Source organism: Ailuropoda melanoleuca, chromosome 13 (assembly GCF_002007445.2).
Source record: "Ailuropoda melanoleuca isolate Jingjing chromosome 13, ASM200744v2, whole genome shotgun sequence".
In the NCBI taxonomy this organism is placed as follows: Eukaryota; Metazoa; Chordata; class Mammalia; order Carnivora; family Ursidae; genus Ailuropoda; species Ailuropoda melanoleuca.
In genome coordinates, this window is record NC_048230.1 from 45161436 (window position 1) to 45184190 (window position 22755).

A 22755-nucleotide genomic window follows, 5' to 3' on the forward strand; every position below is an offset into this window, starting at 1 on the left:
TCGGCCCTTTTCGGGCCCAGGCTGGGGCCCCGCACCCCGGCCGCAGGTGACAGGTGGGTGGCGAGGCCAGCCTCCAGGTGTGCGTTCCCTAGCCAGCCTCATCCGTGCGCCCAGCCTGGGCCGCGGTCCTGCCGCCAGCGTTGCTTGTGGCGCCCCCTCCCCCCTGCGAGGGTCCCACCTCTGTGACCCTGCTGGGCCCTCCGGCAGTGTGGAATCCCTTTTCCTTCTGTTGTTCAAGTGACAGGTCCTGGATGAAAAGAGGGTGTCTGCCTCCTAGGGCAGCCCTGGCCCCAGTCCCCCTACTCTGAATTCTCCACCCAAGCTGGAGAGCGATTGGAAAGTGGGTTCTTGGCAGGCACCCACACCCCAGGCTGTTGGAGTCATCATGGGGCTGGGGTGACTGATGCTGGCAGGTCTCCTTTAGAAGTTTCCGTGTGAGGACTTAGGAGAAGTTTGTTTAGACCCACGTAAACCCGTACCACCCCCCCAGGCTTAGGATATGGGCACCCCCTTGGCAGCGGGCAGTGACTGTCCTTACCTCTGACCTCAGCCTCTGGACCCCCTCTAGGCACTGCCAGAGGAGGGGCCCCCTGCCCACACAACTGCCCCCAGCCCCTTTCCTGTGGCCTTGGGTGTCCCTGTGGGAGCATCCAGCAGGGCTGAGCTCAGAGTCCCTCCCCCCAGCTCTCAGGGTGTGGGATCCCCCAGCAGAACAGGCCTATGGAGGCCCAGCCTTGGGCAGTGGGGTATTTCCTGTGGCCAGTGGCTGGTGGTCTCTGGAGGAGTGGTGCTGGCAGGCCTGTAGGTGGGGGACAGAGAGGCTTTTGAGGATGGAGGTGGGAGGTCAGCCAGGTAGAGGGTTGGGTGAGGGATTCCTGCTGGAGACAAGGCTGAGAAGAGGGTCAGATAGGATGGTTCAGCTGGCATAGGGACCAGAACCAGGTGCTTGCCTTAGGGTGCTTGGTCCTTGGTCTGCCCCCCTCCACACCCCCTGGGGAACTTGCTAAGTGGGGGAGTAGGCTGGGGGCCCTCAGTGCCCATCTTGGCCATCTTTCATCTGCATCCTGGAGAGAAGGCTCTAGGGGTGCCCACCCAGGTAGGGTGGCATTGTCTTTGATCTGGGTGGGGCTGTGGAGAAAGGTGTCCCAAGGTCCTGGGCCAGTATAGCCTGTGAGCTAGCAGCCATACTGGTGTCATAATTGGCCCCTGGGAGGGCTGCTGTTGACCTCTTTCCTCCTGAACGCTCTCCCTCTCTAGGGGCCACCCCTAGCCCAGTAGCAGGTGTGATTCTTGGCACTCTCTGGGACTGTGTGTCTGGGGACAGAGGAAGTCTGTGGGAGCTGCTGAGGGTTTCAGGACAGGGTCAGATGCTTCCAAGATTATTGTGTCTCCTGGATGATCTGGGGGGACCTCATCTGGGCAGCCCCTCCCCTAAACCAGAAGCCTCAGTCATCTACTTTCCCATGTGGCCAAATACACAGGCAGGCAGGCTCTCCTCTCCTGAGCCACAGAGGGGCCTGTCTGGGGGTGGGGCTCAGGGCCAGCCCATTTCAAGTTCTCACTCAGGCCTGGTAGGCCTCACGGTTCTGTCCACTTGCTCTGCAGAGATGACTGATCCCTTCTGCGTTGGAGGAGGACGCCGGCTCCCAGGGTCCAGCAAGAGTGGACCTGGGAAGGATGGAGGCCGGAATGAGGTCCGACTTCCTGTGCTGCATGACCCACCAAAGTTGGGTAAGAGGGGTCAGGCCAAGGTCAACTCCAGGCGATCGCAGGCAGCTAGTGCTGGGTGTGGGACTCCTCCCCGGCTCCCAGCTCCCCAGCGGTCCAGCTTCTAGGTACCCAGCTGGGCTGCCTGGGCTCTTGAGAGCCTTCCCAGGGTGGGGGCAGCCTGGGGCCCTGGGTTCTTGTCCTAGGCTGACCACAGTCTCCCACTCCCCACGCTTCACTATGGGGGAAGCGCGGCTTACTCCAGGCCTGACCAGCCCCCCGGGTGGCAGGCGAGGCTGTGGGAAGCACAGCTTCCAAGTCTTGGCATATCATGTGTTGCAGGGATGCCGGTGGTCCGGGGTGGGCAGACAGTGCCCAGCCAGGCCCCACTCTGCTTTGACCCGGGAAGTCCAGCCAGTGACAGGACCGAAGGGAAGAAGAAGGGGCGTCCAAAAGCCGAGAACCAGGCCCTCCGAGACATTCCCGTGAGCTCCCGGAAGGCTGGGGTGGGACTCATGCTGGGGTTTGCCTGTCAAGACTACTCCCCTGCCATAGCTAGCTTGCCACACATCCAGCCCCAGGCCATCCCAGCCTGCGTCAGAGGGGTCGCTCCATGCTTTAAGGGTTCATGGTGTGGCCTGGGACCTAGTGGACCACATCTGTGGGGCTTTTAGAACAGGTCTGGTACACTGTCGCTGCTTGGAGTGGCCTGAATCTTGCTGCAGTCCTGAGGTGGAAGGGCTCCTGCCACCTGTCTGCCCTGCAGGCCTGGGGAGGGTGCTGAGTCTGGGGCTTGTCTTGGCAGAGGCCCAGCTGGCTGAGGGGTCAGCAGCCTCGCCTTTTCCATGCCCAGCTCTCCCTGATGAACCAGTGGAAAGACGAATTCAAGGCACACTCAAGGGTGAAGTGTCCAAACTCAGGGTGCTGGCTGGAATTCCCCAGCATCTACGGGCTCAAGTATCATTACCAGCGGTGCCAAGGGGTAAGGGGCTGTGGGGTAGGGAGGAGGAAGAGGCCTGGGCCCACCCTGCCCTACCTGCCTGCATAAGGTCTGTGTGGGCAGTCACCTCAGGCTGCCCTCCCCATGCCTGCCCTTTCCCCACAGGGTGCCATCCCAGAAAGGCTGACCTTTCCCTGCCCCTTCTGTGAGGCTGCCTTCACTTCCAAGACCCAGCTGGAGAAGCACCGTATTTGGAACCACATGGACCGACCCCTGCCTGCCCCCAAGCCTGGACCAGTCAGCCGGCCGGTCACCATCAGCCGGCCCGTTGGGGTCAGCAAGCCCATTGGAGTGAGCAAACCTGTCACTATTGGCAAACCCGTGGGTGTCAGCAAACCCATTGGCATCAGCAAGCCAGTGACGGTCAGCAGGCCTGTGCCAGTCACCAAGCCAGTGACGGTCAGCAGGCCTGTGCCGGTCACCAAACCCATACCAGTCACCAAGTCTGTGCCGGTCAGCAGGCCTGTGCCAGTCACCAAGCCAGTGACTCTCAATAAGCCAGTGGCAGTCACCAAATCCGTGCCGGTGACCAAACCGGTGACCATCAACAAACCAGTGCCGATGACAAAGCTTGTGACGGTTACGAAACCCGTGCCAGTCACGAAGCCAGTGACAGTCAGCAGGCCCATTGTGGTCAGTAAGCCAGTGACGGTCAGCAGGCCCATTGCCATCAGCAGACACACACCACCTTGCAAAATGGTGCTGCTGACCAAGTCTGAGAACAAAACCCCTCGTGCCACAGGGAGGAGCAGTGGTAAGAAAAGGTACGGGGGGGGTCTCCTTCCGGGTTGCAGGTGGTAACAGGGCCCAAAGTGGGCCCTCCTGCCCCTCACCTGCCTGCTCCTTGCAGGGCAGCGGACGGCCTGGATGCATGCCCTGTCCTGCCAAAGCAGGCGAGGCCAGAGAACGGGGAGTATGGCCCCTCCACCACGGGCCACAGCTCGGCATTCCAGCTGAGCACAGACCCCAGCGGCAGCCCCCCTTCTCTGGGCAGCAGGCTATTGGGGAGCAAGGAAGCACCGAGGGCCACAGGCCCTGTGTCCCCCGAGGAGGGAGCGGAGCGCACAAAGCACAGTAAGAGGAGAGCTGGGGGGCAGAGGCTGGGGTGGGGTAGCCATCCGCTGGCCCAGGCCTCCCGGTGGTTATTTGACCAGAACCTTGGCCTCTGTCTTCTCTGCCCGGAGTCAGGAAGGAAACAGAAAACACCCAAGAAGTTTACAGGGGAGCAGCCGTCCATCTCAGGGACCTTCGGACTCAAAGGTAGGGCCCTGGCCAGTTGGGCATCTGGGGTGGATGCACACACACGTGTAACTGCACCCTTGTCTCACAGCTGCCCTCCCCTGTGTGTGTGCGCCCAGGCCTAGCCAAGGCGGAGGACAAATCCCGCATGCACCGTGCGAAGAAGCAGGAGGGGCCGGGCCCTGAGGACGTGCGGAAGAAGGCGCTGGCTCCTGCGAGCACTGTCAGCAAGGAAGTGCCGGCCCCCACGGCCCACCCAGCTCCAGGTGCGGGGGCTTCCGTGAGGCGGTGGGGCCCAGGACAGATCTCAACTCTGGGGCAGATCCTGGACCACAGGGACTGGGGGCTGAGCGTGGACCGCGGGTCCTGCGCTCGGCATCCAGGGCGTCCGGGAGCCCCCACCGGTCCCTGAGGCCCTGGCCCTGCCCCACAGGTGGCCCTGAGGAGCCTTGGCAGCGGGCCATCCATGAACGGGGGGAGGCCGTCTGCCCCACCTGCAACGTGGTCACCCGAAAGACCCTCGTGGGGCTCAAGAAGCACATGGAAGTGTGTCAGAAGGTAAGGCTGCCCTGGGGGCCCAGGTGGGGGGGTGCTCAGAGTCAGCATCTCATGACAGGGACGCATGTGCAGCTACAGGACGCTCTCAAGTGCCAGCACTGTCGGAAACAGTTCAAATCGAAGGCCGGCCTCAACTACCACACCATGGCTGAACACAGCGCCAAGGTACGCCCTGCCCCACCATCCACTGGCCTCCTAGTCTGTTCCACCCCACCCTGCATGCCCTGCCCTGACCACGTGGCAGCAGAGCTCGGTGGTTCCCATGCCTGACCTTGGACATCTGTGGCCCTGACCCCGGGGCAGGGGTGGGGCCCTGTGGTGGTGGGGGTATTAAGGCTGGGCCTGCCCCCAGCCCTCTGACGCTGAGGCCTCGGAGGGGAGCGAGCAGGAGGAACGGGAGCGGCTGCGCAAGGTGCTGAAGCAGATGGGGAGGCTGCGCTGCCCGCAGGAGGTCAGTGGGATGGCGGGGTGTGGGGCACACACGTGGGACGAGGCCCAGCCTCTCGCCAGCCACTGACCCAAGCCCGACCCCAGGGCTGCGGGGCTGCCTTCTCCAGCCTCATGGGCTACCAGTACCACCAGCGACGCTGTGGAAAGCCTCCCTGTGAGGTGGACAGCCCCTCCTTCCCCTGCACCCACTGCGGAAAGACCTATCGCTCCAAGGCTGGACACGATTACCACATGCGCTCAGAGCACACAGCCCCGGTGAGCAGCCCGTGGCCTGGGGCCTCCCTTCTTGGGGACCACGTGCGTGGGGAATCGTGAGCCTCTGTGTTTGCGGCTCATGGCCCATATGCCCCGTGGCTCCTGTGGCTCACCTCGGCCTCCCTGCTTTGCAGCCACCCGAGGAGCCTGAGGACAAGCCCCCTGAAACTGAGGACCTGCTGGGGGTGGAGCGGACCCCCAGCGGCCGCATCCGCCGCACGTCAGCCCAGGTGGCTGTATTCCACCTGCAGGAGATCGCGGAGGATGAACTGGCTCGAGACTGGACCAAGCGGCGGGTGAAGGACGACCTGGTACCTGAGACCGCCCGGGTGAGCTGCCGCCAGGCCCCCAGTTCTCATCTCTGAGCAGGACATGACTGAGCTTGGGGTCCCTTGCGACGGCCCTGCCCCTGTGACCTGGGCCACTGGCTAACTGTCCAGGTTCAAATCTCCCCTTTGTGGAGAGCACAGATGAGGTCCTCAGAGCAACTGAGGGTATCTGGGCTCAGCTCTGGCCTGGCACTTGGGAGCCCCCATTGGGCTCACCCTGGTGTGCACCTATTTTTACAGCTCAACTACACTCGGCCAGGCCTCCCCACGCTCAACCCCCAGCTGCTGGAGGCATGGAAGAATGAAGTCAAGGAGAAAGGCCACGTCAACTGCCCCAATGATGTGAGTTGGGGCAGGCTGGTGGGGTGGGTGTGGGGACACTGGGATTCAAGGACAAAGAGCCCAGGTGTGGCCATGGGTAGGGGGCCTCCAAGTGACCAGCTTATCTGTGATCCCTGGGCCCCTGAAGGGTCCTTAGATGGAGAGGTCCAGTCTGCCCATACCCCAGGAATCCTGGGGTCAAGTCCCACACTTACCCCAGAGAAACCCCCTATCCTCTGGGCAAGGAGTGCGTGTATGTTTGTGCGGTGACATCTGCTGGGAGGCCCTCTCCCATGGTTGCTTCCTGTCCCCAGTGCTGTGAAGCCATCTACTCCAGTGTGTCTGGCCTCAAGGCCCATCTCGCCAGCTGCAGCAAGGTCAGTCCCCAGGCCCTTTCCCACGGTGGGGCGGGTGCTCGGTGTGCCCAGCCAACTCCTATAGGTCCCCACATGTTGAGTGTGTGACCCTACCCCCATGGGGCAGGCTCCTCCATGAGCCCAGGGACTGGCCAGTGCCCGATGGCCAACCCTACCCAGGGCACTCCAGCCCTATCCATGAGTCCGTCAGCCCCAAGTTGTTCTGCCCACAGGGGCTCCTTGTCTGTGTGGCTGTAAGCAGGCCCATTGACCTGGGCTTGGGGTGAAGGGCCCTCAAGCAAAGGCCGCAACCCTTCCCCCGGGGCACCTGCCTCTTCCCATCCTCTCTACATCCTTTACCTTCCTTTAGTGGGGGCAACTCCAAGGTCCTGCCACAGAGAAGCCTCATGGGTCTCTGAAGTCCAGCTTTTGAGCACCCACGCAGATGAGCTGTGGCTGCCCGGACCCTGTAGCCACACAGGGGCAGGCAGAGGGGCAGTGCCCTGGTTGGATCTGGTGCTTCTGGTCTTCCAAGGGTTGGGGGGGTGGAATCCAACCTCTGGAGGCCAGCCTGCCCTGTGCCTTGCAGGGAGAACACCTAGTGGGCAAGTATTGCTGTCTGCTGTGTCCGAAGGAGTTCAGCTCTGAGAGTGGCGTCAAATATCACATCCTCAAGACCCATGCAGAGGTGGGATGTGCTGGGAGCCCTGTTGGGCTGGCAGGGGATTGGGCCACAGTGGGAGTGGTGGGTTGATGGCTTGTATGGCCTTTGAGTGAGCAGCCAAGTTGAGCGATCTGGTGGTTTCCCTTCAGAGGGGCTTTGGCTTCCCTGGAGGAGCAGAGAAGCTTGGGTGCCCCCCCAGCAGCCCGAGCAGGAGATAACCCTTTGGGTGGGTGCTTTGCTGCTCAGCCACCATAATGCAGTGGCCTGCCCAGCCCCAGTGCTCAGCACCGTCCTGTCCCAGGGTCTGCACTGTGTTTTTCTTCTTTCCAGAACTGGTTTCGTACTTCGGCAGACCCACTTCCCAAACATAGGAGCCAGGATTCACTGGCGCCCAAGAAGGAGGAGAAGAAGAGTCTGGCGGGCGGGAAAAAGCGAGGCCGAAAGCCCAAGGAGCGGACCCCTGAGGAGCCCGCACCCAAGATGCCCCCTCGTCGGGACGACTGGCCCCCAGGAGGCAGAGACAAGGGGGCCCGGGGCTCCACTGGCCGGAAGGGGGGAGCCAGCAAGGCTCCTGAGAAGTGAGCGTGGTGGCTGGCAGGTGGGTGGGGCCTGGTCCCCACCCTGGACGGCAAGTCCACTCTGTTGAGGGTGGGGTAGCTAGCTCCAGCACTTCCTGCCCTCCAGTTCTCCATCCCCCACCCCTGCCTATTCATCTGTCCAGTGGAGGCAGCCAGCCCCTCTGTCCTTCCTGAAGGTGGCCCTTCCCCTGTGCAGGCTGTGCAGGGCACACATGGGTGGGGTCCCTTGCGGGAGGGCCCGCGGCAGCAACAGAAGTGCAATAGTGTGGAGGGACACTGACGGGCCTGGCAGAGTCAGGGGCCCTGGGTGGGCAGGAGGGGGGTCTGCAGCTCAGGCCTCAGGGCCGCGGGGCAGCGCAGGGCAGGCAGATGGCCTTCACCATGTGAGCTCCATGCCCCGTCTGCTTTCTCAGGCCCAAGGCTTGGGGGTCCTTCGTGACCCATGGTTCTGGGCTGATGAGGGCACCTGACTGAGCAGCCTCACCTCTCTACCCAGCACTGGACCCCAGCACCCCCAGCTACCTCCCAGGACAGACCCTGAGTCTGACTGCTACCGTGTTGACCTGACAGCCTGCCCCTCCGTGGCCTCCCTTGTCCTTCTGCCTCTGGTTCCTCTGCCTCTGTTCTCTACCTCTCCAGGCCCACCTTCCCCTGCCTGTGCAACCCTTGCTGTGCTTGGGCCCCTGCCGCACTGGCCCCTGTCCGTCGTGGTGGGTGGAGGTGGTCCTGTTAACAGGGGACTGTCTGCCATCCCATCTCCATGGGTGCTCCCTGCCTGGGGCGAGGGGAGGGTTTTGGTCTGACCTGCAGGGCGGCAGGAGCAGGGGGTAAGGGGGCCATGTGGAGTATAGCTTTGCCTCCAATCTCCAGCTTTGCTAACGCCATTGGTGTAGGGTGGGGCAGTCCAATGGGTTAGGGATGGGCCAGTATAGGCTCTAGGGTCAACCTGGGGCTCACAGATATGTGGGGTCTGGAACTGAGGCCCAGCTCTGAGGAGTGATCCCTGTGGGAATCAGCCTTCTGTCTGCTGGTCTGGGTTGGCTTGTGGCTAGGCTCCCATGGGAGTCCCCTTCCCCCTTTTTTACCTGCCCTGTCGTTTCTGGTTGTGTGGTCTTTTGATATGAGAGCTGAAGGCCAGGGAGGGAGCTTGGCCAAGGTCACATTGTGTTGGCAGCTCTGCAGCTCTGAGTTGGGCCCCAAAGGATGGCTAGGTCTTCAGGTTGACCAGGGTTCAGGCTGGAGTTCAGGGCACCCAGAGGAGGTGGCCACACTGCCTCTGGTCTCCTCCCTGGGCCCCACCTTCCAACTTGGGCCATGTAGGGAGGGGGAGGATACTCAGAGCTACTGGGTTTGGACAGAGGCTATTTCCCACTGGGGGGTGGGGGTGGGCTGAGGGCTCGGTCTTGCCGATCCTGGACGATGTGAATTTTGATATTTGCCCGTGTGCGTGTTTCTCCTGGGTGTAGTGGATGCCAGTCTTGTTGCTGTGACAAGTAACAACCTTTTTTTTATTCTGTTTTTTATACAAAAACACAACAATCTGACATTTTGGTGCTAAGGGTTTCCTGGTGCCGACGGTGGATCTGGGGGCTGTCTTTCCCCTGCTCAGGGAGGCAGTGCTGACTAGGCATGTCTCTGCCCCCCCCCACCCCAGCTCCCGTCCTCATCTAGTCCCAGGAGAGGAGGGGCTCCCAGCTCCCAGTTGGGCTCAGCTCTCCTAGCTCTGCAGTAGGAAGACAGGTTCCAGGGGGGCCTTTGGGGCATGTCGTGCTGCCTGTCTCCAGCATCTTCCTTTGCCCAAAAGGCTCTGACCTGGGCAGCCCTGGCCTGGTGTGCTAGGGAGGGGGTGTTGAGACATGGACTGCCCCTAATCACACACACCTTAATTTGATCAAAGGGTAGAGGCGTGGGTGGACGGGTGTGATCCAGTGTCAAAGGTCAAGGGAGGGTAGCGTGGGCAGGGCTTTGGACTGCATGGGCAGAAGGATTTTCTTTTCTGTGTTCCTGGGTGTCACTATGGTATACAGCTGGTGGAGGCAGAGGTGGGATTAGGCAGCTACTCCAGGGGCAGCCTTGGGCAGGGAGGGGATGCAGGTGCTGGCAGGAGCCCTAGGTGCATTTTGTCCTTGTCACCAATGGCTGGAGGAGGTTGGACCTCAACACCTCTGCTGGGGACGGCCGCCCGCCCCAGCCTCTCAGGTACTCGGCCCTTGGGGAGTGGGGGGCTGGTATTTTGCTGGGGGGTGAGTTTCCAGGTCACCCCCTGAAGTCCACAGATGGTCCCTGGTTTGGGAACCCCGCTGAGATGTGTGGGAAGAGGTGGGGTCCTGGGTAACTTGATGTTTAGCACTTTAACCCCCTTCTTTGTCTTTCAAGTGGGTGTGGGGAGCTGCTGCCAAACGTGGCTGTTGGGTCGGACCCCTCTCTCCCTCCTTCCTTTCCTGCTTCCCATGCTCTGGTGAGTGGCAGTGGTGAGCTGGTCGGCAGAGCCCTCTTCCAAAGGGGGCAGAGCCCTGGGGGGCTCAGCAGGACCTGCCTACCTCCCACTCTGGTGGGAATTCAGCCCAGGTAACCACCTGGCCTTGATTGACACCTTCAATGAGAGGGACTGGAGTGGCAGACCCCCCAGGGCATGGTGGGCATGGACCCTGCCCAAGCCCAGGGCACAATGCCAGGTCCCTTTCTGAAGATCTACCTCTGGCCCAGCCCACCCCTCCCCCACCCTGCCCTGAGAAGGGGAAAGGGCCGACTCAAGGGGCTGACACTTCACACAAAAGTAGGATGCACTTTATTTGCTTGTGCAAAGGCAGATGAGGGTGTGTCCTGGTGTGACCAGTGGCCCTCCCAGCCGCAGCCCCCCTCCTGTCCCTCCGGTTCGGAAGGGAGAGAACGGGTGTACCCTGACCCACGGAGGGCAGGGCTGTCCCGGTCTGTCCAGTTCAGGCCTCAGGTACCCTGGAGGCCTGGGGTTCAGGGGGCCTGGCCAGCACCTCTGGCCTGGCAGCCACACATCCTGTGCTTTGGGTTTCTTGGTTTGGGTTTTTTAATGCCAGTTCTCCGTACATAAGTGCATTTTGAAAGAGAGGTTCCAGCTATCACTTGTAACCATATATATACATATATATTCTATCTACAAAGTGTTTATTTGCAAGATGTTTGACGGTGAGCTCGGGCCCTGCCCGCCTTGTGACCATCTGTCTCCGGTCCTCGTCCCCGCCTCCTCGGCCCCAAGTGGCGTGGGGGTGGGCCATCAACTGTATGTATTAAATATGACTGTATCAAATAAATGTTTATTGATTTTTTTCCAGGGGCTTTGTGCGGCTGAATTTGTGGTAAAGCTCTTGGGTGGGAATCGTTCGTCGCGGAAGACCCTCCCTCCCGCAAGCGGCGGATGAGGCCGGACTACGAGTCCCGGCATCCACAGCCGTACGGCCTTGTGGGACTTGTAGTTCACGGGGCGCGCCAGCGAGTTCGAGGCGCAAAGCCTCGAACTACGACTCCCGGAGGCCAGTGCGGCCGGCCCCAGAGCCCCGCCCCGTGGCCGGCGGCCCGCGGCGAGGCCTCCGAGCTCCATGGCGGCGCCCCCAGCCTCTGCTGACGCGCCCCGCTTGCCTCCGCCGCCCGCTGCGGCCGGAGACGGGCCCGACCAGCCGGCGGAGAGGAGCGAGACCGCGTGCGAGGACCGGTAGGCGCGGCGCGCCGAGCAAGGGCTGGGGGCCGCGCACGCCCCCTCGCGTCTGCTGCGGGAGGGGGAGGCCCCGGGAGATGGAAACCCCGCTCGCGGTGCCGAGGGGCGCTGGCCTGCGGGCAGGCGCGACGGCCACGAGCTGGGCCTGGACGCGCGAGGGCTGCCGGTGCCCGCGGTGGGAGTGTCCCCGGGGCCTGGCGGAGCCGACGGCGCGGGGCCGGGAGGTGGGACTGTGCGTGCGCCGCCGCTCGCGGTGGCCGGCGGGGACGGGCTCGTGGGCAGGCCGGCCGGATAAAGCGGATTGTCCTGAAGCTGACTTTGGTGCCCGTCCCGAGGGGCGCGAGCGTGTGCCTCCCTGGCGCTCTGAGGGGGACTCAGGCCCTGGCCCCGCTCCTGCCCCACGCGAGAGGCCAGGGTTCGTGAGTCTGGAGTGCCTTGTGACTGCCCCACCTGTTGTGCCGCCCCTCGAGGCGCTGTGGAGGCTTTGCAAGAGTTGGAGCTGGAGGGGTGCAGCGGGGGAAGAGCCATTTTGTCACCCTGACCGGGGAGGTGGAAGAGGCCAAGAGGAAATGGGCTCCTGCTCGGTGCTCGTGGGGCTCGGCCCACCAGGGGGCGGCGGCTGAGCCCTGCTCTGGAGCAGCCCCCGCCCTTGAGGGCTGGCTCCTCACTTTGGGGTCTGACCTGTCCCTTAAGGAAGGCTCAGCGGCAGCCACCGGGTGGGGGAGGAGGAATCCAAGGAAGCCGTCGTTCTGGCCTGGGCATCTCATCGCGCGGATTGGGTGATGTCTCCAAGGCAGAAATGCTGTGTGCCTGGCCTCCTCCAGGATGGTCTGGATGCCAGGGAGCCACTGTATTGGCAGGGAGAGGAACGAGGCGAGGGGAGCTGCCCTGAGGAGGCTCACACCTTCCCAGCGAAAAGTGACTACATTCTGGCGCAGAATGACTGCGTCTCGTAGACTTGAGTCTGTGACACCTGCCAGTTCCAAAGAGTCTTTGAGTTAGCCCAAGATCAGACAGGGTAAGGCCAGATGAGCTCTTGGGAGAAGCACTCACCGAAGACACGGACTGGTGGCAGCTGCAGCTGGTCCCCACCCTGTGTGCGGAGTCGGGTAGTGGGCACAGGTATCCCTCACCGTGCGCAGGGAGGTGGATGTTGTAGGAAGGGAGCCAGGACCTGCGAGCGGCTCGCTTTTCCAGAGGCCCACGGGGTCTGCCCTGGAACTGCCCCCAGACTCCACGGTTCTTCCCCGATGCTGGTAACCTGAGCACTGTTTCCCTGTGCTGCCCCCACCATCCCTGCACGCCCCCCGAGGGCCCCCGCTGACCATCGCTCCAGCTTCTCTGTCCACATGATTGTGGCTGCATCTGTGTGGTTTGTCCACCTTGCCATTGTGTTTTGTCTGTTTGCTCCTCTGGGGGGTCAGGGACCTCGGACACTTCAGCACTGGACGTGCTGGTAGATACATGAGCATGGCGGTGATAACAGTGAATCCCTTAGGCAGTCTCTCCCTGTGTGGTCCAGGTGGAGATGGGTTTGAACTGTGGGAATGGAGGAAGGCTTACTGGGCCGGTCCAGAGCAGCAGGAACAAGTGGGTTCTGCCGGGAGGTTTCCAGGGTGGTGGGGTAGGGGCCCTGCAAGCCTCTTGAGTCTTCTCAGCCCCTTTAGGGCTGTAGCCTCTCAGCCCCCACAGTACTTGATCTGTCCTGAGAAAGCCCTGGTACCTCTTTGTCCCTGAGCCAGTCTGGGATCCTTAGGTCCAGGCCCCAGTGGATCCCCTCCTCCCTCCTCCATTTGGCCTCATTTTTACTCATCCAGCAAACTTCCCTCAACCCGGACAGGGTGTCAGGCACTCGTGGAGGCCCTGGTGCTGCACGCCCCAACTCTGCAGCCCTGCCCAGGACAGCTCCTGCCTCTGAAGGGGGTGCTGGCCCCTGCCCATGTGTCCACACTGGGGTCAGGAGGGAGAAGCTCTTGTGGGCAAAGATGGACAGTTCAGTCCTGCCTCCAGGTGCCTCTGGACAGGGAGGCAGACACACCCTTGTTACCTGGGTGGCCAGGAGAGGCTTCTTCTGAGGCGGCTTCCAGGAGTAGCCCCTCTTCAGGTGTGTGAACGGCACGTAGAATTTTCTCTCTTCCCCGAGCCTCTGTAGTAAAGATCCTTTGACCCATCCTCAGCAAGCTGAACCCATTCTTCCTCCTGCTGCCAGGCTAGAGACTGTCTGTGTCCCCTGGCTGAACGCTGGGTGGCCTTGGGGGATGTGCTGGAGCCTACCCCTGGAGGGGCGGGGCGGGTGGCTAGAGTTTCAGCTTTGTTTATGCCTCTAGAAGGCACCTTGGGGCCAAGGGTGTGACGCAGGGCTCAGGACATTCAGCAAGGCTTGGCCTGGAGACACTCCCGATTTCCCCAATTTCCCTGTTCTGCTGTGGGTGGGTAGGAGGGGGTTGGCTCTACAGTCCCAAGCAGGCCTGGGGTCTGGAGTTTTTCCACGGTGTTCGGGGGGGGGGGCGTGTACCGTGGTCCTCAGCAAGCCTGGGCCAGCAGTATTCCAGCCGGTGCACAGCGGGCGGGGGGCGGGGCAGTTCACACCCAGGGCCGGCCTGAGCTCTGCCAGGGCCCCACGACAGTGTTCTTTTCAGCAGGGTCAGTGCTATTAATATCAGGAGAGCACACAGCCCCCAGCCAGGTGATCCTCTTAATGCCTGTGGCCTCACACAGAGGCCGGCAGTGGGTTCCGTTCTTTCCTCACGCGGCTCTTCCAACCCCTACCCCAGCTCCTCAACTACTGTGCTGCCTGCCCACCCGTGGAGGGGCAGTTCAGGTGGTCCCTGAGCTGTCCTGGGGGGCTACTGGGGGTCTGAGCGGCAGAGTGGAGATGTTCCTGTACACACCTGGGATCACCCTGCTGTCCGCTGTCCCCTGTGTCCCAGCCATGAGCAGCCCCCCAGCTTACCCTGGCATCAGGATCTCGGGGTGCTGGGCCCTTGGAGCAGAAGGCAGGTGAGTGGCACGCCTGTCGTCTCCTGTGGCTGTGGTGAGGCAACCCGCCTTTGCTGTGTCTTGGCCGCTCGCAGCCCCGCACATCGTGTGTCTAATCGACGTCAGGAGACAAACAGGCCGGGTAGGTGCTCTTGAGGGGCCAGGCTGGGCTGGCCACTAGCAGGGGCTGGTTTTACTTGGGCTGTCTGTTACAGTTGAGTCTCTGTCCGTTGTGGCTCATAATCCTTTGGTTTGAAATTACCTTTTGTCACTGTGGCTAGAAGCACCCCATCCATCTGTGGACTGGGAGAGGAGATCTTTGGTGCGACATTCCCATTTCCAAGGTCATGTCGCTGAGAAAATGGGGTGAGGCTTGCTCTGAGGTCACAGCGAGGCTTCCTCCCTGCTTCCCAGGGAGAGACGGGGCTTTGGAGAAGGCAGTGGAGCTGGGCTTGGCTGTACACCCAGCCTGATACCGTTCAGACCCATCACACGCCCCACATGGGGCGGGTTTCTGGCAAAGCTCTCTCTGGCCTACTTTCCGCTCTTCCTGGCGCATGGGCACTCTTTCCTGGGACGGTGTCTGCCCCGGGCTGTTGGCAGCGTGAGCCTCAGAAGTCATCAGTGGTTGTGGCCATCACTACCTCAGTAGGACAAGGAGCACTCACAAATAAGGACTCAGAGTTTCCTGTTGGAGAGGTCAGGCCACTGCACCGGGGTGAGAAGCAGGGGGTGGGAGCAGTGCCAGCCCCAGGCCTACACTGCCCTGAGGCAGCCCTGGCTATGCGAGCGCACGGCACCAGCACACAACAGCGCGTTCCTGAGATGGTGAGGCCTCCTCCTTTGCAAGTCGGGGTTTCCACATTAGAGTTTTCTCCCAGAAGGCACAGGGGGAGGGGCCGGGCTGGACTTTTTTTTCTGCCCGCCATCACCCCCAGGGCCACCATGGAGCTCCCTTGCGGCTGCTGGGAGGGCTCCATTCTCCCCAAATGGACCGTCTGTCCTCTCTGGGGTATGTGGGCTGCTGCCAGGAGGGCAGTGCATCGGTTAGCCCCGGGGCTGCGTGCTCAGTGTTGTTAGAGGAGTATGTCCAGGGCCTGGAGACACCCCTGCTTGTTCCCTCCTGCCCCCCCAACCTTCCCCACCCCCTCTGTGTCCATCTCTGGCTTGACCGAGCGGGAATGTGGGAGGCACTGCTGGGGCAGCTCTATGCTTGGCAGAGTCCCCTCCACACTGACTGTTGGGTGGCAGTGCCTATCCCCAGAGCCACAGAGGTGACACTGAGCACACAGACTGGCTAATTACCTCCATTGCTGGCTCCTCGTGCTGTCCTGACAACGAGGAGACGTGGCAGCCCTGTGTTGTCTGTCCCCCAGGATGGTGTCATGTGGCTCCTGTCCTGTAATGGCAGGTTTCTTACTGCTAGGACTTGTGCTGCAGGTGTCCTTGGGGCCCTCAGGCGCTACTGGTGTGATTTGTCCCACCTTTGGCTTTAGCGAATTCCTTCCGCTGCCTGCTACTCTGAAACACATGGGCACACTGTCCTCCTGGCTCTTGGCAGGACCAGGTGCTCTGGGCGGACTGCACAGCTGGGAACATCAGCGTTCCCAAGGCAGAGATGCCCGGGCCGTTCCAGACGCAGGAAGGCACTCTCGTGGCCCTCGGCAAGCTGGCACCGCCCTCACTGGCCGGATTCCTGGCACCCCATGGCCTCACACTGCTGGGTGTAGCGGTGGTAGCAGGCTTGGTCTGTGCTTATAAGACATTCAGTGTGGCAGGAGTCCCAAATCCTGGTCCCCAGGGCAATCTTGGCATGTCTGCATCTTTTTTCTGTGCGTCCCGCTTTGCTCATATGCACTGACACGAAGGCACGTGCATGTGAGCACGCCACGTTTGCTGGGTTCTAGAAATGGGTTCACATCTTACTGCACTTGGCTTTCTCAGCTAAGCAGACTTCAGGACACCTTCTCAGGCTTTCATGCTGGTGAGCAGCGTTTTTCTCTGGGGTCCCAGACCAGGGGTGGACAAGCCAGTGCTGCAGGCAACATCCTACAAGGCCTGACCCGCCCCGTACGTGCACCTGACTTCCTGCACGTTCCTCCCATCCACTGGGGCTCTGCCCAGACGGTCAGCAGCTGTAGCGGCCCCCACCGGCCTTGCAGCCTCTGGACCAGGTCTGCAAGGTGATATCTTGACCAGCCCAGCCCTTCTCTTCTGCGGTGGCCAGAAGTGCCTCCTCCCCGAGCTTGTCCTGGCCCTGTGGCCATCCTTACACCTGGCTTTTGTGACCAAGCCCGTCAGCACAGACTCTGACCAGGCGTCAAGCGGGCATTACCTCCCAACTGGGCCACTCAGCCAGATTGAGTGTCCCCAGAGCTGCCACTGTCGGGATTTGAGGCGTTGGGCCGGCAGTCACACCATGTCCCTTAGGAACCAATGGGAAGTCAGCATGTCACGTCCGCAGGAGGGGCATGGCACAGGTGGGAGCAGGACACAGATGCTGTCTGTGCCTTCCCCAGATTGGGTTTTCCAGCTGCGGCTCCTGGGGACTTCTGCCTTCTCGGTGTTCAGTGTGCTGGACGGCAAGAAGCAAGGGCTGCCCTACGGGGCCCCCCCCAGCCCAGGGACTCCCTCCCGCACCCCCCAGCCCAGGGACTCCCTCCTGCACCCATCTCCTCTGCCAGCCCGCTCAGCTTTCCCGACAGCAGCCTCTCTGTCCGGGAGCCCCTCTCCCCATGTGCCCCTCAGGGTGGCAGGGATTGGATCTTACAAAGAGTGTTGTGGGAGGGAACATAGTCCTTGATGGGGTCCTGACTGCCCCTGGTGTGCTCCCCTCTCATCTGAGGGGACAGGGGCCAGGCCCAGGATGGCACTCCTCATTTCCCCTAATGCCGTTTGCTATCCCTCTGAATGTGTGTGGGCAGTGACAGTTCAAGGCCAGGAGCCCTGTGGATGGGCTGCAGGCAGCATTCTTGTGCCTCCAGTTGAGTCCGCCCAGCTTGGCCATGCCCATGTGCCCACGTGTGGGGTGGACCCCGGGGCCGGCCACACCAGGCCTGATGCAGGATGGCGGGGTGGCTGGTGGCCCTGGGCAGAGGCAGGCGTGTCCTCCTCCTCTGCAGCAGCAATGCGGAATCCTTGGACAGGCTCCTCCCACCCGTGGGTACCAGGCGCTCACCCCGGAAGCGCACCACCAGCCAGTGCAAATCTGAGCCACCCCTGCTACGCACCAGCAAGCGTACCATCTACACGGCCGGACGGCCGCCCTGGTACAATGAGCACGGCACACAGTCCAAGGAGGCCTTCGCCATCGGTGAGCGAGGCAGAACCTGCCATCCAACACCCAAGTGGCGTTGCCGCTAACGTGGGCCGCCTCGGGCCCCTTGGGTGGGGTCAAGCCTGGGGAGCAGGGGAGGAAAGCTGCAGGCAGAGTGTTGGGGGCGGGGCTGGCCCTGCTGCCTTTGCTCAGGGTCACTCTGCCCCTTTCCACAGGCCTGGGAGGTGGCAGTGCCTCCGGGAAGACAACTGTGGCCAGGATGATCATTGAGGCCCTGGACGTGCCCTGGGTGGTCTTGCTGTCCATGGACTCCTTCTACAAGGTGAGGGGCACGCCTGCCCACGCAGGCCACGTCCGCAGAGGGCCCGGATGCCCTGCCCCTGTGCCAGGGATGGTGCGGAGGGCACACAGAGCCCCTAGCGTCTCCTCCCACAGGTGCTGACCACACAGCAGCAGGAGCAGGCTGCCCACAACAATTTCAACTTCGACCATCCAGACGCCTTTGACTTTGACCTCATCGTGTCCACCCTCAAGAAGCTGAAACAGGGCAAGAGCGTCAAGGTGCCCGTCTACGACTTCACCACCCACAGCCGGAAGAAGGACTGGGTAGGCCCTGTGGGCTCGGGCTGTGCGTGCCCGCCTGGGAACATGGCAGGCATGGCAGGCGACCGGCTGTACGATTCCTTTGCAGAAAACACTCTATGGTGCAAACGTCATCATCTTTGAGGGCATCATGGCCTTTGCTGACAAGACGTTGCTGGAGGTGAGGGCAGCAAGGCTTATGGTCTGGCTGGGAATGCCCATCCCTGCTTAGTCCCCTGCTTCTCCTGTGGTTCTAACCTTAAACTTGCCTCCTCCAAGCAGGACAAGCCACTCACTCTGTCCCCGTGGTACGTGGTCACCTGTCCCCCCCGGTGGTGCTGTCACTGGGTGTTGGATGGGGAATGGCTGCTCTCTGGAGAGTGGGTCAAGGACATTGGGTGGAACAGACCCATCACTCCCAAGAGAGTGGAAATGCCTTTGGTGAGGGAGGTGGCCTGAGGAGGGGCTCACTCCCAGGTGTGGGTGCAAGCTCTGGGCCAGCGCCTTGACCTCCTCTTATGTTTGCTCGCCACCTTGTCTGTGTTTCCTCTGCTGCTCTCTGGGGCCCATGCAGTCACTGAGGTCAGAGTGACCTTGGGGTAGTGGGTGCTGGTTCACATGTGCGTGCACATGCGTGCTCTTGCCTGGGATGGAGACGGCCTCCTGTGTCTGTGCTGTCCAACCCCCTGGGAGGCATGCACAGCTGCATCCTTCCTGCCAGGCCCTGCTGTGGGTGGCTCCCTCTCCTGCCCCCGCTGAGGCCCATGTGGGAGGCCTGTGCTCTGGTCCTTGTTCCTTGTAGTTCTGAGGCCAGTGAGTTTGGGCTCAGGCCCAGGAACCCTGTTGCCTGCCATGCAGTAGTCCCCAGCCCCCCAACAGCCCCTTTAGGGCCAGATCTGAACTCACCAAGCCCAAGCACTGTGGTGGGGGGTGTGGTGGGGAGGGGACAAGTCTCCTGTCCCCTGGCATGTGTGAGGGCACACAGACAGCTGACGACCCACAGTAATGGTACCAGCTCCACCTTGCCTCTGCAGCCAGGGTCCATCCGGTGCCCTTTGACTGAAGCCCCTGGGGGACAGGACCCCCCCCCATTTACATGCCCCCACACATTTCCCCACACCCATGCACACTGCCAGCCACACCTCTGAGGTGCCCGAAGGGCCTGGGCTGCTTCCAGGCCAGAGGTCTTTGCAGGAGCTGGTCCCTAGGTCGCCCACTCCGGCCCTGCTGGTGCCGTGCCCCACTCAGCACCTCGCTCTCCCCATCCAGCTCCTAGACATGAAGATTTTTGTGGACACAGACTCTGACATCCGCCTTGTGCGGCGGCTACGCCGGGACATTAGTGAGCGAGGACGAGACATTGAGGGTGTCATCAAGCAATACAACAAGTTTGTCAAACCTGCCTTCGACCAGTACATCCAGCCCACTATGCGTGTGGCAGACATCGTGGTGCCCTGGGGTGAGCCTGCAGACCCAGCTGCCATTGTGAGTGTGGGCAGAGGGGGTTTCGGTCCCCCATGTGACCCTCTAACCTGTCCCGTCACAGGGAGCGGGAACACAGTGGCCATTGACCTGATCGTGCAGCATATGCACAGCCAGCTGGAGGAGGTGAGCCAGCCGGGCTCGGTCCCCAGGTCCCTGCAGCCCCCCAGCCCACGCCCTGCTCCCCTGCTGCCACCAATCACGGCCGCCTGCTGTGCAGCCCCCTTGGCTTCACTGTCCCCCTCCAGTGTCCCAGGCTGGTTCAGTCAGCCCCCAGCGCTCTGCGCTGGCCAGAGGCCGCTGGGCTCCCTGAGAAAGTGTGGGGTGCAGAGGTGCCTTCTGGTACCCCAGCCCGAGCTGAGCCTTGAGTGGAAGGGTCCACTCCTGTTCCTCCCAAACCTTCAGGGGATCATTGGGTTTTAGTGCCGAGGCCCGCATCCTGAGCACTCCAGGAGGGATGCCCCAACCTGAAGTTACGTGCCCTGGGCTGGCTAAGGGCACTGCCACTCTGGGCAGGCTTTATAATGGGGTGCTGGAGGCCTGAGATCTGAGGAATGGAGCCCCGGGAGCCCTGGCTCTTCGTGCCCAGTCCAGAGGGTGCCCAGGTTACGGGCCATAAGAGCTGGCTCCCTCCCGTGGTTGGCGGCCACCTGGGATTGTCCCTTGGGCCTATGGCAGGTCCATTCCCGGGTGGGGGTGGCCCGGAGGGCCGAGGTGTCCGGTGACTGCAAGGTGAGCAGTGCTCCCGCCACTGACGCGCCACCCCGTTCCCTTGTGTCTCCCTGTGTTGCTGCTGCAGCGTGAGCTCAGTGTCAGGTAAGACTTCCCACACCTGTCTGCACAGACCGAGGCCTTTCCAACATCCACAGGCAGCTCGGAATTTGGGTTGTCACCTGGGCAGGTGGGAGGGTCCTCTCCTGTCATGCCGATCCCCTGTGGCAGCCCTGCCCCAGGCGAAGAAAGGATGGTGTGGTGGCCCCTGCACTGCTTGTGTCTGTCTTTGCTGGCAGATGAGGAAACTGAGAGGTTAAGGAACTTGCCCAGGATCACACAGTGCCCTGACTTTATGCTGGTCAGACCTCTCTGGAGGCCTCTCCCCGACATGGGGCTGGTTGCATGGGGTCTGATGCCAGAGGGCACAGCTGTCCTGAGCCAGCACTGCTGCGCCCCCNTGGGCCCCCCCCCCCCCGGTCAGCGGTCACAGGCATGTCCCTTGGCAGTTAGAGGGTCCTCTGCCTGATCTGAGGGTCCAGTCTGGATGCCCCCAGACGGTGGTGAGGCCCCAACCACCTGACCCCCTGCCCACTCTCCGGAGAGAGAGCCAGGAGGAGCTCTGAACTCACAGGGGAGAGCGGATGAAACACCCATCCCACCCAGTGCCCAGCATGAATGACCTGCCTTGAGCCTGGGCTTTCTGTGGCATCGGGCGCACCAGGAGAGCCCCAGTTCACGCTCAGGAGCCCTGAAGCTGCTGCGATGGGAGCGGCCCCTGCAGCGTGCTGCCCTCCATGAGTCACCCCTTGGCTCTCATCTGGACCCCGGCACCTGCAGGTCTTGCGCTGCCAGGCCCCCTGGAAGCCTTTGTCCTGAAAATCGAGTTTCCAGGGTGTCAAACTTGAAAAAAACACCTGAGCTCAGCCGGCTAGTTTCCCTTCTCTGGCCAGCCAAGGAAGTGGTGACCCCTGGGCAGGAAGCCGCCGCAGCGGGGGTGTGGGCCGGTGCAGGCACTCAGGCTCCTGCACTGCCAGCCGCACCAAGGAGAGCAGAGCCCCCCAGGGTCTCGCCCTGCCACCTGCCTTTTCTCTTGCTCAGGCCACCTGGTGGCCGCGGGGACTCGCTCCCGTGCTAAATGGTCTTTTTCTCTCTGTTCTTTTCCGCCTCTTTGTAAACCCTTGGGTTTCCTGCCCTGTTCCCTCCCTGAACACACTCTTCACCTGGCGAGCAGAGGAAGCTGCGCTGGGATATGTGAGGACAGAGTGCTGCTGTGCTGTGCGCTGGGGGGGAGGGGGGCTGCTCCCGCACGCCCCTGCCCGCCCGGCCCCCTCTGCTCCCCTCTGCCCCTCCCCCAGCTCTGCCCCTCCCCGCGCCCTCTGCTCCGCCCTGCCGCTCCACCTGCTCCTTTCCCCACCCTGGGCACGGTGCAGCAGGGCAGGCCTTGAGCCAAATTTGCCCGCGCGTCTCCTGAGGGGGCCGTGCATCCCCTGGAGGGAAGAGTCAGGGCGAGGCTTGGCCCTGAAGCTCAGCTGCTCTCCAGGGAGACATGTTCTGGGATTGAGGACCAGTTGCCCATCCTGGGGCTGATTCCTTTGCCCTCCCACAACCTGGTCCCCTTTTGCTTTCTCTGAGCGAGCAAGCAAGCAAGCTCAGGAGGGGATCTGGGTTGGGAGGGGGGCTCACACCACAGCCCCTCCTTTTCCCACCTGATGGTCAGCTGCTCTACTCAACCTTCGCCTGGCGGGGTATTTGGGGGTTGGGGTCCTCCCTCCAGATCAGCCACAGGGAGGCGGCGGCCCCCACCTGCACACCTCGTTGTCCCCATCACGTGCGCCCCCCGCACAGTGTCCGGAGTGGGAGGATGGGGCTCAGAAGACACCCCTTCTTGAGCCCCCGATCGGTTTGTGTTCCCAGGGCCGCGCTGGCCTCGGCGCACCAGTGCCACCCCCTGCCGCGGACGCTGAGCGTGCTCAAGAGCACGCCGCAGGTGCGGGGCATGCACACCATCATCAGGTGAGGGCCCTTGGGTGAGGCGAGGTGGCCCCTGGCGGCCCACACCTCTGCTTAACCCAGCCGGTCCGCAGGGACAAGGAGACCAGCCGTGACGAGTTCATCTTCTACTCCAAGAGGCTGATGCGGCTGCTCATTGAGCACGCGCTCTCCTTCCTGCCCTTCCAGGTGCCGAGCAGGGTGTGGGGCGGGTGTCCGGGACGGGCGGGGGGCGGCTCCCCGTTCTCACGAGCGTCCCCACGCCCTTCGTGCGCAGGACTGCGTAGTGCAGACCCCGCAGGGACAGGACTACGCGGGCAAATGCTATGCGGGGAAGCAGGTACCAGCTGGGGCGGGGCAGGGGAGGCCCGGGAGGTGGGAGGTCCGGCCAGCTCACCTGCCCACCTCCGGGCCTCCAGATCACTGGCGTGTCCATCCTGCGTGCGGGGGAGACCATGGAGCCGGCTCTGCGGGCAGTGTGCAAGGACGTGCGCATAGGCACCATTCTCATCCAGACCAACCAGCTCACCGGGGAGCCTGAGGTGCGGGTCGGAAGCCTAGCCGTCAGGGGCTGAGGCGGGCGGGGG

The 22755-nt window shown here is 62.4% G+C and overlaps 2 protein-coding genes across 4 annotated transcripts; both read left to right on the top strand.

Moving 5' to 3' along the window:
* Positions 1-1574: 1574 nt before the first annotated feature.
* Positions 1575-10764, top strand: ZNF512B (zinc finger protein 512B). Of its 3 annotated transcripts, XM_034640036.1 has the most exons (16): positions 1576-1731; positions 2050-2192; positions 2561-2689; positions 2813-3471; positions 3558-3781; positions 3896-3967; positions 4066-4212; positions 4380-4504; positions 4577-4669; positions 4857-4955; positions 5039-5209; positions 5344-5538; positions 5779-5880; positions 6174-6236; positions 6805-6903; positions 7210-10764. In XM_034640036.1, exons 1-16 carry the CDS (start codon positions 1608-1610, stop codon positions 7459-7461), a joined length of 2697 nt encoding a protein of 898 aa, XP_034495927.1. In that variant the 5' UTR covers positions 1576-1607; the 3' UTR covers positions 7462-10764. The 3 variants fall into 3 exon arrangements, with proteins under 3 accessions (XP_034495928.1, XP_034495927.1, XP_034495929.1); XM_034640037.1 differs by lacking the exon at positions 2561-2689 and having other exon boundaries at positions 1575-1731; XM_034640038.1 differs by lacking the exons at positions 2050-2192; positions 2561-2689 and having other exon boundaries at positions 1591-1731.
* A 138-nt stretch (positions 10765-10902) lies between these two features.
* On the top strand, positions 10903-22743 carry UCKL1 (uridine-cytidine kinase 1 like 1). Its single transcript, XM_034641556.1, has 12 exons — positions 10903-11142; positions 17247-17437; positions 17617-17723; positions 17837-18007; positions 18093-18164; positions 19253-19442; positions 19530-19591; positions 20265-20281; positions 22094-22192; positions 22264-22357; positions 22446-22508; positions 22588-22743. The coding sequence occupies exons 1-12, from the start codon at positions 11030-11032 to the stop codon at positions 22741-22743; spliced, it is 1335 nt and encodes a 444-aa protein (XP_034497447.1). The 5' UTR covers positions 10903-11029.
* Positions 22744-22755: the final 12 nt, after the last annotated feature.